Source organism: Eschrichtius robustus, chromosome 1 (genome assembly GCF_028021215.1).
Source record: "Eschrichtius robustus isolate mEscRob2 chromosome 1, mEscRob2.pri, whole genome shotgun sequence".
In the NCBI taxonomy this organism is placed as follows: domain Eukaryota; kingdom Metazoa; phylum Chordata; class Mammalia; order Artiodactyla; family Eschrichtiidae; genus Eschrichtius; species Eschrichtius robustus.
Genome location: NC_090824.1, coordinates 1,799,413 through 1,812,629, shown reverse-complemented (window position 1 = coordinate 1,812,629; position 13,217 = coordinate 1,799,413). Strand labels below are relative to the sequence as shown.

Genomic DNA, 13,217 nt, shown 5'->3' with positions numbered 1-13,217 from the left:
GCGTTTAATGTTGTCCCAGAGGTCTCTGAGACTGTCCTCAATTCTTTTCCTTCTTTTTTCTTTATTCTGCTCTGTGGTAGTTATTTCCACTGTTTTATCTTCCAGGTCACTTATCTGTTCTTCTGCCTCAGTTATTCTGCTATTGATTCCTTCTAGAGAATTTTTAATTTCACTTATTTTGTTGTTCATCATTGTTTGCTCTTTAGTTCTTCTTTGTCCTTGTTGAATATTTCTTGTATTTTCTCCATCCTGTTTTCAAGATTTTGGATCATCTTTACTGTCATTACTCTGAATTCTTTTTCAGGTAGACTGCCTATTTCCTCTTCATTTGTTTGGTCAGGTGGGTTTTTACCTTGCTCCTTCATCTGCTGCATAGTTCTCCATCTTCTCATTTTGTTTAACTTACTGTGTTTGGGGTCTCCTTTTCTCAGGCTGCAGGTTCATAGTTCCTGTTTTTGGTGTCTGCCCCCAGTGGGTGAGGTTGGTTCAGTGGCTTGTGTAGCCTTCCTGGTGGAGGGGACTGGTGCCTGTGTTCTGGTGGGTTGGGCTGGATCTTGTCTTTCTGGTGGGCAGGGCTGCATCTGGTGGTGTTTTGGGGGGGGCGGTCTGTGAACTTAGTATGATTTTAGGCAGCCTCTCTGCTAATGGGTGGGGTTGTATTCCTGTCTTGCTAGTTGTTTGGCATGGGGTGTCCAGCACTGGAGCTTGCTAGCCGTTGGGTGGAGCTGGGTCTTAGCGTTGAGATGGAGGTCTCTGGGAGAGCCTTCGCCAATTGATATTACCTGGGGCTGGGAGGTCTCTGGTGGTCCAGTGTCCTGAACTTGGCTCTTCCACCTCAGAGGCTCAGGCCTGACATCAGGCCAGAGCACCAAGACCCTGTCAGCCACATGGCTCAGAAGAAAAGGGAGAAAAAAGGAAAGAAAAAAAGAAATTAAAAAATTATTAAAATAAAAAAATAATAATAAAAAAAAGAAAAAGAAAATGAGAGCAACCAAACCAGTAAACAAACCCACCAATGATAACAAGTGCTAAAAACTAAACTAAGATCACCATAAAAATCAGGAACAAATCAGTCCCAGACAGCAAACCCCAAGTCTACAGTTTCTCCCAAGTCCACTGCCTCAGTTTTGGGACGATTCGTTGTCTTTTCCGGTATTCCACAGATGCAGGGTACATCAAGTTGATTGTTGGGATTTAATCCGCTGCTCCTGCGGCTGCTGGGAGAGGTTTCCCTTTCTCTTCTTTGTTCGCACAGCTCCTGGGGTTCAGCTTTGGTTTTGGCCCCTCCTCTGCATGTAGGTCGCCTGAGGGCATCTGTTCCCGCCCCTGGCCTCATCTCCCAGCCCCCACCTGCCCCTTGGCGGGTGAGCAGACAAGCCTCTCGGGCTGCTGAGTGCTGGTCGGCATGGATCCTCTGTGCAGGGATCTCTCCGCTTTGCCCTCTGCACCCTGTTGCTGTGCTCTCCTCTGTGGCTCTGAAGCTTCCCCCCGCCACCCCCCGTCTCCGCCAGTGAAGCGTCTTCCTAGTGTGTGGAAACTTTTCCTCCTTCACAGCTCCCTCCTAGAGGTGCAGGTCCCGTCACTATTCTTCTGTCTCTGTTTTTTCTTTTTTCTTTTGCCCTACCCAGGTACGTGGGGATCTTCTTGCCTTTTGGGAAGTCTGAGGTCTTCTGCCAGTGTTCAGTAGGTGTTCTGTAGGAGTTGTTCCACATGTAGATGTATTTTTGATGTGGAAGGAAGGTGATCTGCATGTCTTACTCCTCTGCCATCTTGAAGGTCCCTGACAATTGATTTTTGTTTATTGATCTTATATTCTGCAACTTTGTTGAACTCATTTATTAGTTCTAGGACGATTCCTTAGGGTTTCTGTCTATAAGATCATGTCATCTATTGAATAAAGATAGTTTTATTTCTTCCTTTCCAATCTGGATGCCTTGTATTTCTTTTTCTTGCCTAACTTCCCTGGCTAGAACCTCCAGTACATTGTTGAAAAGAAGTGTCAAGTGTGGATGCCCTTGTCTTGTTACTGATCTTAGGGGGAAAACATCCGTCTTTCACTGTTAGGTTATCATGTTTGCTGAGGGCTTTTTGTAGATGACCTTCATCAGGTTGAGAAAGTTCACTTCTATTTCTAGTTTGTTGAGTGTTCTTTTCTTTTAATTAATTAATTACTTTATTTATTTATTTATTTATTTTTGGCTGCGTTGGGTCTTTGTTGCTGTGTGTGGGCTTTCTCTAGTTGCGGCGAGCAGGGGCTATTCTTCGTTGCAGTGTGCGGGCTTCTCACTGTGGTAGCTTTTCTTGTTGTGGAGCGTGGGCTCTGGGTGCGCAGGCTTCAGTAGTTGTGGCTCATGGGCTCTAGAGTGCAGGCCCAGTAGTTGTGGCACACGGGCTTAGTTGCTCCGCGGCGTGTGGGATCTTCCCAGACCAGGGCTCAAACCCGTGTCCCCTGCATTGGCAGGCGGATTCTTAACCACTGTGCCACCAGGGAAGTCCTGCTGAGTGTTTTTTAAATGAGAGCGTGTTAGATTTTGTTAGATGATTTTTGTCTATTGAGATAATCATGTGATTTTTGTCTTTATTAATTTTTTAGATGTTAAATCAACTTTGCATCCCTGGGATAAATCCCACTTGGTCATGGTGTATACTTCTTTTTATATGTTGCTGGATTTGGTTTACTTAGTATTTTGTTGAGGATTTTTACATTCATATTCTTAAGGTATTGATCTGTAGTTTTCTTATGTCTGTCTGGTTTTGGTATCAGGGTAATACTGGCTTCATAAAATGAGTTGGGAAATGTTCTGTTTTTTAGAAGAGTTTGTGAAGAATTGGTATTACTTCTTTGAATGTTTTTTGGAGTTCAGCTGTGAAGCCATTGGGGTCTGGGCTTTCTTTATGGGTAGTTTTAAAATTACTAATTCAATCTCATTGTTTGTTACAGATCTATTCAGATTGTCTGTTTTTTCTTGGGTCAGTTTCAGTAGTTTGTGTCTTTTTAGGACTAGTAGTAATGTCTTCTCTTTCATTTCTGATTGTAGTATATGGACTCTCTCTTTTTCTTTTGGTCAAACTAAGTAGATTTGTCAATTTGTTGATCTTTTCAAAGAGCTAGGTTTTTGTTTTTCTGTTGTTTTTCTTTTTCTGTTTCATTGATTTCCACTCTAACCTTTATTTTTTTCTTGGAACAGTCAAGAAACAACAATCCATTCTGTGTCTGGGAACAGTAACTGCAAAGAAAGAGGAGGGGGTGAGAGGGGTAAACTAGCACCTGCAGCTCCATGGCTCTGTGTCCCATTTGTTCTTGTCACGGTCTTACTGCTGAACTGAAGGGTCTGATTTCCTTGTTTCTTGTCTGTCTCTCTAGCTAGAATGTAAGCTCCAAAGAGTGGGGACCTTGTCTGTCCTTCTGCTGTGCCTGCCTACACGGAGGAGGGCCTGGCACAGGGGAGGGGCTCAAGGGTTTGTGGAGGAATGAAAGTTCTGACTTCACACAACATAAATATGTTGATAGCAGCAGGGAGGCGAGAGGACAGTTTGAGATCTTGGTCTATAAAAATGCTTCCTAATAATAGTTTGGATTCCTTAGAGTTTAAGTTTTGTTTGTAGTAGTTTTTCTAAATGTTTTGTATTTTGAGGTTCTGGATTACAGTAACTGAATTTCAAAGAAGACTTTTGCGGATAGTGAGTTTTTATGGGAGAAAGTAGTCAAGAGGCTTGGGGTCCCTTGGGTGATTGTGGGGCTTTGGACAGTGTCTCACGTCCTGGGGCCTCTGTGTTTTCTTACGTAAAAGAAGGAAAATTATACTCGATGACCTAGATGTAAGAACCTTTCAGGGTCAGAAGCCATAATATGAGGTTCTGGAAAAACAATGGCTACTTAGCCTTGATTCATATTTGTGCACTTCACATTTTAACAGGACCAAGACCTGGTCAGGCACCCCATTTGTGTCAGAGCGGAGCAGTGTGTTGGTGTTTTTGCCGGGTGAGTGTCATTCTTTCGTGATATGGAATCTGCGCTGGATGGAGACTAGTTTGTGTCTAGCACATATTGTGAAAAATGGTATTTGTAGTGCAGGTTTATTCTTTTTAGACTCTGGGAATGTGAATAAATGTGATTTTTCAGTTTGACTCTTACTATAACCTTTGTGTTGCTAAAAACGTTGATAATGAAGAGTTTAACTTTTTGAGGGCAGTCTGACCCCCTTCAGAAAAAATTGGCTATGTTAAATTTGCTATTTCATATATATGGTTATAAATGTAAAGTAATTGTCATCAATCTGTATTTAAAGCTTATTTAATAATAATATCATTATTGTAATACCATGAAAATCATCAAGGTAGCCCTTGAGTTCCTTTTTCTTCAGTATTTGACAAAATAATCTCTTAAGATACTTAAAGATTAATTTTTGTTAAATTGTACTTTTTCAAAATGATGATTATGATTTTTTAATCAAGTGGTATAGCTTGATGAAACCTTATGACAATAATTCATGTATTTTTTCTTGTTGGAAGGTAATATGTAGAACATATGAGTATTTGTGCTAATTGTGGTGGAGAACAAAAAGCATGAATAAGAGTAACATTTTACTTTGGAATGCAACGTGAGAGTTTAAAACTTTGATCATGTTTTGCTTAGGTTGATACGGATTAGTTTTATTTCCAGAAAACAAGCATTAGCTGACAGTGGTGTGGAGTTGCATTTGTCCCAATAAATATTTGTCAGTGATTGCTGTGTGCATAATATTGTATCAAGGAAGAAATGACCAAAGTAGAGTCAGGGCAGTACTATCTTAAGAACACCTGACGTGAAATAAATGTTTTCTAACTGCTGATCATTGCCTGAATAAAATATGTATAAATGATATTCTACAGTTTAGTTTGTTGTTTTTCTGTTATGTGCTTATGTGAGTTCATTTGACAATACATTTATTTCATTAATTGATCTTTTGGGAATGGTTCTGTGTTAGTTTTTTTAGGGCTGCTGTAACAAAGTGCTATAAACCGGAAAGCTTAGAACAAGAGAAATTTATTCTCTCACTCTGCTGGAGACTAGAAGTTCAAAATCAGGGTGTCAGCGGAGCCCTGCTCCCTCTGAGGCTCTGGGTAGAATCCTTCCTTGACTCCTCCCAGCTTTTCTTGGCTGTCAGTCTTTGGCCCTCCTTGGCTTGTGGCTGCAATACTTCTATCTCTGCCTTGATCGTTACATGGCATTTTCTGTGCGGGTGTCTTCTTACGAGGACACCAGTCCTATTGGAATAAAGGCCTATTCTTCTCCACTGTGACCTCATCTTAACTAATTATATCTGCAATCATGCTTTATTTACAAATATGAACCTTATGAAAAAAATTTAACACATCTCTGTGACCAGGACTTTTTAAATATTATTTTTTGGTTGTAAAATTCTGCATAATCAAAGTAGCACATTTGGAAAACCAGTGGGGGGAAGAGAGGAATGTAAAATTACTCATCTCATATGGCCAGCACTCACAGGCAGTCATTGCCGTGGAAAGGAAAACATAGAAAGAATATGGTTTTTCTCATATTTTTGAGTTACTGGTAGTCAGTGTCATTATGCATTTTTCACTTGTAATTCTGATATATTTAGGTGAAGAGGATAAAAAAGTCAGATAAAATGAATTGGTAGAGCCGTATTTATAAAAGATGTCATCTTAATTTAAAGGTTGTTTTTTAGAAATAAATACAGATCTTTTTTTCCCCCTCCACTTCTTTTCTTCCCTAGGTCTGGGTGAAATAAACTATATGCATGAAATTCTCACAAACATGGTTCATAAAAGGTGTGTTTAAAATGATACTGTTGTATTTTTACTTGTAAAGCATTGTATTGTTTCTAGCTTAAATAATTTTAATTATCTCAATGAGTAGTTATTCATTTTCATATATATCTACTCTTTATGGATATTTTATTTCATTTACTTCTTTCTTAGGTTACAGGTCTATCCACTCCATTCAAGTGTGACTTTGGAAGAACAGAATAACGTGTTTTTAAGTCCAGTGCCTGGGTACAGAAAGGTAGGACAGCTGGGAGACCAGTTCTGAGCACTTAGGTTCATTTTCCTTAGAGACTCTGCTAATGAGAAGTGCTGACATTCCAGCTGTTTGTACGATATGTTCTGTAGCTGGTGGTTAGTCACCTAAACAAGCACTTGCCTGATGAGCCAAGTCTGTTATTTCATTTTGTCTCTATTTTATAAATCAGTTTGCTAAAGTTTTTTATTTCCTCAGCCTCAGGACATTATTTCTAGCGGATTTCAGTGCCTCTTACTCCCAGCAGTTCTCAAACTGGGGGACTGTTCTCTTGTCCCTGGCACTGCTCTGGAGATTTTGGTTAGAACCCACATTCTTAGTCCTGGTTTAAGAGTATTTCTTTAATTTTTTTTGTGTGTGTGAACGATGGGATTGTCTTATCACAACCCTTCTAGTGCTGCTTGAGATCATCAGGGACCCCAGACATGCAGCCCAGCCCCCTTGATTCCAGTGAGAAGGTTCTGCATCTCTAGGGGCAGCCTAGACCTTGCATGGCAGCTCAGGGCTCTTATGTACTGCAGACCTTCCTGGGAACTTTAGCCTGGTTGTGCTCTGTGCCCCTGGGTAATTCCAGGACCCCCTCAAGCTATCATATCTGAGGTCAGGGAGAGCTGTCTTTGCCCTGTTTCTTGCCTGCTGCTTTTATGAACCTTCTGTGTTGCATGGGCCTGGTTTTCTGTACATCAGGGGCTTCCACTGGACCCCTGGAATGATTCCACCAGGAAAAGGCTGTATCTTAACATTGAGGTGTAGGGGTTAAGAGCATGCGTGGGGAGTTGGACAGATGCCATGGGTCTCTGTCCCCTGTAGGTGTGTGCCTCTGAGCACATCGTTTCTCAGACTTAATTTTACTGTTGGAAAGTAGAGTCGATAATATTTACCTTGCAGAGCTGTTAGGAAGGTTAATTTTAATAATATATGTCCATACTTAAATTGTGGTAGTGCTACAGTGCCTGACACGAAGTAGGTGTCCAATGATTGGATGCTGGTACTACAGGTAATAGCTAATATTTATTGAGCACTTGGTTCACGCCTGGAGCAGTTCTAAGCATTTCACATTTATTAACTCAAGTAATAGGGAGGATACTATTGTTATCTCCATTTTATAGATGAGAAAACTGAGGTTAAGTAGTCTAGGGTCCTACGCTGGGGTGGAGCAGAGCTGGGATTCAGAGCAGGTTTGGCTGCTGAGCCCGCACTGCACTGACTCCTCCTCCTCGTCCCCCGCCCCCAGGACCCTTGACTAACTGTGACTTCTGTATAAAATAGAAAAAATGGCTCATTTCAGAATTTGAGCCCAATACCTAATGATTTCCTGTATATAGTGAGCATGTCAGATTCTTTTTTTGATGTTTGATAGATCATTCTGTCCACCAACATTGCGGAGAGTTCTGTCACGGTTCCAGACGTCAAATACGGTGAGATCCTGCTGTTTTCCTCACAGCGTGTAAACCATAGAATTTGTAGCCTGTGTGTCCCTCAGGAGTTGTTCTTCCCCGTCTCTTCCCCTGTTCTGGAGGAGAGAATGTAGGAAAGTGGGTTCCGACGTTCCTCCTGTACTTCTCTCTCCCCGCCCTCCTCTGAGCTCACGTGTCCGTTCAGCCGGGCAGCCTCTGTGGCGCGGCTACTAACACACACAGGAAGCGATCGGGGCGTTCCCGGGCGCTGCGGGCAGTGGGAGAGCTTTGGGGCTGCCCCCGCTGGACATAGTGACCGGAGGGAGGAGCCCGAGTCCGCCCGGTGGCTGCAGGTCGTTGAGAAAGACACCGCGTCAGCTCGGGGTGAGGCCACTCGTAGTCTGGTCTCCCACGTGTGTGTCCTTGATGACTTTGTGAGGTTGCGTTAAATTCACGTTCGGGAGCCTGTCGCTTGCCGGGTGCTGTTCTCGGTGGTGGGCAGGCGGACGGGGCGAGTGAGGCGTGTTGTCTTCGGTGGGAGAGACAGGCAATTGGCAGGGGAAAAAATAGGTGCAATTTCAGGTCGAGGTAAATGTTATGTAGGGAAATAAATCAGAGAAAGGGGTTACAGTGAATTGGGTAAATGACCTTTTAGATGGGGCGCTGTGGGAACACCTCTGTGAGGACGTGATAGCTGAGGACGGCGTGACTTGGGTGAGGAGTGAGCGTGGAAAGAGGCGGGACAGCGTGGGGAGCAGGTGCGAGGAGCAGCAAGGTGGCCAGCGTGGCTGGGACAGATGAGCCGGTGCCCCGGCAGCACTCCGTCTGTGCCGGCGGCCGTCCAGGTGCCGGGGGGACAGTGCGCCAACAGGCGAGGCTCCGTTCTCCTGACACATGGGGGGCGGGTGTTGACAGGCGGGCCATCAGTTAGACAGGTAACCACGTGCCGTCAGGTAGACTGCGGCATGTCCAGAGGAAGGGGTGGAGGAGCGGGGCAGCGGCCGGTGGGGGGGGCATCTGCGGGAGGGGCGTTTCTGTAGAAGGGACAGGAGGCGCCAAGTCCCTGAAGGAAGAGCGCCGGACAGCCGGGAGGCCGGGCCAGCTGGACGGGGCGAGGTCAGGGAGGTCACGGGCACCAGGGCACCAGGGCACCAGGCGGGAGGCCGCCAGGCCGTCGGAGACTCCAGCTTTTCCCGAGGGAGCCGGGACGTCAGCGACTTGTGAGGGAGGAGCGACGGCGCGTCAGGTCTGCTCGACAGCCTGTGGGGGGGACGGGGGTGGGGGAGACGGAGACGAGGCCGAGGAGAGGGCGGGTGGGAGTCGGGCGCCTTAGGAGCGGAGCGCGGGGGCAGAGGCGGAAGCGGCCGTTCCTGGGCGCAGCCCGCGGGGCTTGACTTGCTGAGGGGCCGGGTGCGGAGGTTTCACGGCTCGTGGTGACTCCCCGCCGTGCGCCCACCGCCCCCCCCCCCCCCCCGGGAGCCGGCGGAGACTGGCCCGGGCTGTTGAGACGCCGGCGGGTGTCCCGGTGGCGGCCTTGAGGAGGTTAGGGCCAGGGCTCCGCGCCGCCCGGGGAGCACGAGGGGCGGTTCAAGGCGGGGAGCCTGTGGAGGCGCGGCCGGCCTGGAGGGGTCGCGGAGGGTCGGCGCCGAGGCCCCGGGGGGCCGCGAAGCCAGACGGCGCTCCGGAGGCGGTTTCTGTGGCGGGCGGGCGGAGAGCCGGGGCAGCGGCCGCAGCGGTGGCGGGGCCGGAAGAACGTGTGTGCCGGGCGGCGCGGGGCCCAGAGGCGCAGAGGACGCCGGGGAGCCGGCCGTGGGGGCGGGGCTCGGGCCCCATCCTGGGGAGAAGGCCGATGTGGGCGGAGGGGTGCTGCCGAGGGGGCGCAGGGTCCTGTGATGGCCTCTGCTTTCCCCGTGAGCCAGAGGCCGGGCCTCAGCTGAAAGCGAGCAGGACAGAGTGCTGGAGGTGTGAGGAGGCTGGATGGACGGGGCAGCCTGAGTCCCGAGGGCCGCTGGCCACCGGGAGCTGAAAGGGCGCCGTCAGCCTGCAGCCCGTTTTCTCTTTTTCCCTCTCCTGCCGCTTGGGCTGCGCAGTGTAGGTGGAGAGCTGTGACCAGCAGGCCTGGGGTCGAGTCAGCTGAGCAGAGCAGGGTGACGGGAGGCCTGGGGTCGAGGCGGATGTGTGGAGCGGTCACGGTGGGGGCTGGGAGCCCGTGGCTCGGTCAGGAGGGAAGGAAGGTCAGGAGGCGGAGGGGCAGGGACAGTTTAGCAGGTCCTGACACGCACAGACTGCAGGTCCGTTTGTAGGGATTAAGGACTGCTGCGGTAGGGTTACAGGACGGGGAGAGGGAAGAGGTCTGCTGCTAGGGAAGGATGCGTGAGGTTGAGATTGAGGAGGGGGCTCAGGCAGGGCGGTGGGAAGGAGATGCTGAGACAGGTGGAAGATGGGGTCACGAAACCGAGGGCCGGGGTGCTGCCAGCACCGTCTTTATGGGAATTGAGATCCCCAAACATTACGGCGGGAGGAGTGTTCAAGAGCCCTGGGGAGCCAGCAAGGAGGGGTGGTCGTGGTGGGGTAGTTAATGAGCAGGAGGTTCTTGAGGAGGGAAGTGGCCCTGAGGGGTAGGCTGAGCACGTGGCGGGCGGGGACAGGCGCCAGCACCAGCCCGCCGGCTCTCCTGCTCTCCTCCGAGGGACGGGGCGGGGCCTGTCCTGGGAAGAGCTGCCGGGGCTCCTGTCCCTGGGTTTTGCAGGGGAGGACACTGAAGCACAGAGATGCTGGGCAGCTGTCCCCCCGCCCCGCCAGCACACACACGGGATTGGGGCCTGGCAGTCCCCCACTTCAGCCGTGCTTCTGTGCAGCCCCGTGCGGCTGGCCTGTCGCTACAGCCCGCGTAGGCTCGTGTTATGACGTGTGGGCTCTTACAGGGCATATGTTCTTTCTGCCCAGACTCCCAGGACTTAGAAGAAAGAATGTGACCCCAGCCTCCCCGTCCTAGGCAGTCGGGAATGGCCGGTGCATTTCCAGAGGCTTCTGTGTGTACACTAATTCTAAAGGCTGTGTGTTTCATAAGTTGTCTTATCGCTATGCATTGTGATTGTTACACAATTATTTCTTGCTAACCTGGTATTTACATTCCCTTTTTTAAATGACAGTTATAGATTTTTGTTTGACTAGAACTCTGGTTTGCGATGAAGATACGAATTACCAGAGCCTGCGATTGAGTTGGGCCTCTAAAACCAGTTGTGATCAGAGAAAAGGTAAGGCATTTGCGTTCCAGCACAATAATAGGAGTTGGTGGCACATTCGGGTGTCTTCTTGAATTTTTTGCTTTTTGTACGTTTAGTCTTATTCAGAGATTTCCTTTATTGGAACCGGTTTTAAGTTCTAAGCAGCAGCATCTCATACTGGCAGACTCTGTTCGAATCCACGACCCTCCTCGCGTGCACTGCAGCAGGTAAGAGCCGTCGCACCTGCTGGACGAGCGTCCCGCCATCTTCCGCGGGGACTAGTCACGGGAGCCGAGCGGGGCGCTTGGTAACTGCTGCTCGTCCTTCCTCTGACTTCTCTCCAGGTTTTGATCCTTCTGGGATGATCTTTTCCTGAGCTCAGCTGGCTCCACGGAGGGCTCAGCCTTTCCTGCGAGTGCACATGGTGTATTGCTGGGGAGACGAGGGTGTGGAGTCGTTTGTCGGGGCCCGGGTGTCGGGGGGTGGGGGTGGGGGGCTTATGTCCACAGTGGCCGTGCAGTTGCCTGTGGGGAGTGGCTCCAGGGCACAACCTTATCGCCATGGACTGAGACGCAGCTTGTGCTTTATGAGAGAGTCTTCGGGGAGGACAGCTGAAGGACTGCTCCAAGAATACCTGTTGGGTTGGGTCACAAAGCTACCACATCAAAAAACAGAATAGAGGCCACATGTACTGAATGCTCGCCACAGGCCAGGCACGAGTCTAAGTGTTTTCCGTGTACTTACGCATTTACCCCTCATTCCCCCAGTGAGGTAGCGTGCTGTTAACACCCCGACTTCTCAGTGATGCAGCCGACACACAGAAGGAGTGGCCTGCTCGGGTTACCCTGGGAAGCGCTGGGACCGAGACTAGGACCCAGACGTCCGGCTGCAGCCCGCAACTTTAACCACGTTGCCGTGTTACCTCTCTTGAAATGACTTGCCTGGAGAGGGATTAAGAGAGAATGATTAAGGGACTTCCCTGGTGGCGCAGTGGTTAAGAATCCGCCTGCCAGTGCAAGGGACACGGGTTCGAGCCCTGGTGCAGGAAGATCCCACAGGCTGCGGAGCAACTAGACTCATGCGCCACAACGACTGAGCCTGTGCTCTAGAGCCCGCGAGCCACAACTACTGAAGCCTGCGTGCCTAGGGCCCGTGCTCCGCAACAAGAGAAGCCACCACAACGAGGAGCCCACGCACCACAACGAAGAGTAGCCCCCGCTCGCCACAACTAAAGCCCACGCGCAGCAATGAAGACCCAACACAGCCAAAAAATAATAAATAAATAAATTAATTTTAAAAAAAGAGAATGATTAAGGAGTCACTGATATACGGTCATAGAGAGCTTCTCGTCACCTTGGAAAAACCTTATGTATTGTTATAATCATCTCAACCCCGCCCCCCGCCAAAAAAAACCCAGAACATAAAACTATGCTTAGAAGAAGTGACTAGAAATATTGTTGGCCAAAAAGTTCGTTTGGTTTTTGCCATAAGGTATAATGGAAAAAAGCCAACCCAATAGATACACAAAAATGTTTAAAGTGATTATTTTTGGGTCAGTCTTGAGATTATAGGAATTGTATCCTTTGTCTTTTTGTATGTTCAAAGCTTCTATGATTAGAAAATTTTTCCCATACAGGAAGTTGCAAAAATAGTACATAGAGTCCCTTGAACCCTAGCCCCAGCATCTCAGCTTGTTAGTGGTGACACCTACCTCGGTGCAGCGTCAGCCCAGGCAGCTGATGTCAGCACAGGGCTGGACCGCGGACCCTAGTCAGTTGCCCAGGTTCACACCGTGCAGGCTTCTCTCCAGTTGATCCCATGTGTAGCCACCGCCACGGTCAGAACACAGAGCTGTTCCAGCTGCCTTGAAGGAGCTGCCTGGTGCTGCATCTTTAGTCACACTGTCCCCTGCCACTCTCTGCCGACCTCAAACCCCTTCTTCATAGCCGTAGCTGTGGCCTTTCAAGGACGTTATTAGGTGGAATCATACTGCATGTAACCTTTTAAGATTGGCTTTCTTCACTAGCTGTAGTGTCCTTAAGCTCCATCCAAGTTGCTGCATGTGTCAAAAGTTTCCTTTTTATTGCTGAATAATATTCCATTGTATTTTGAAAATTAGTAAAGGGAAACCTCACTAAAATGGAGGGGGGAGGTCAGAAGGGGGCGCTCTTGTGCAGTACCACCTGAAGTACCACTGGAGCTCAATTACAGGAAGAGTTGTCAACTTCAGAAGCCAACAAGAACCAGCAACAGGAAAGAAGCATCAGTTATAGGCCCCAACAGGAAAAACTGTGCCTTGCATCTCCTACAAGAAATCATCTGCCCCAGCAACTCGGCCAATGAGAAACTGTCCCCACCCTGAACTCTCGCTTTTCTCCAGTGGACTTGTGTTCAAAACAACCCCTCCCAGCTTCCTCTTTTTTCTCTATAAAATAATGTTCCTCTTCTTTATATAGGACTTGCCTATGGTTTTTACCATAGCTTGGTTGTCCCAAATTGCAATTCTCTGCTATTTCTGAATAAACCCATTTTTGCTGGTAAAATTAC

General features: G+C 48.4%; 1 protein-coding gene and 1 long non-coding RNA gene across 2 annotated transcripts in view; one reads left to right on the top strand and one right to left on the bottom strand.

Annotated features, from left to right (window-relative positions):
- TDRD9 (tudor domain containing 9) overlaps positions 1-13,217 on the top strand; it is a 107,771-nt gene that overhangs the window by 54,411 nt on the left and 40,143 nt on the right. Inside the window, exons 9-13 of the mRNA XM_068539681.1 lie at positions 3,918-3,982; positions 5,742-5,796; positions 5,947-6,031; positions 7,407-7,464; positions 10,596-10,700. Of these exons, the coding sequence (XP_068395782.1) occupies positions 3,918-3,982; positions 5,742-5,796; positions 5,947-6,031; positions 7,407-7,464; positions 10,596-10,700 (368 nt within the window). The remainder of the gene's footprint in view (positions 1-3,917; positions 3,983-5,741; positions 5,797-5,946; positions 6,032-7,406; positions 7,465-10,595; positions 10,701-13,217) is intronic.
- Positions 7,085-9,177, bottom strand: LOC137762178 (uncharacterized). Its single transcript, XR_011073520.1, has 2 exons — positions 8,092-9,177; positions 7,085-7,972 (listed from the first exon to the last, which is right to left on the bottom strand). It is a non-coding gene; the product is annotated as an uncharacterized lncRNA (long non-coding RNA).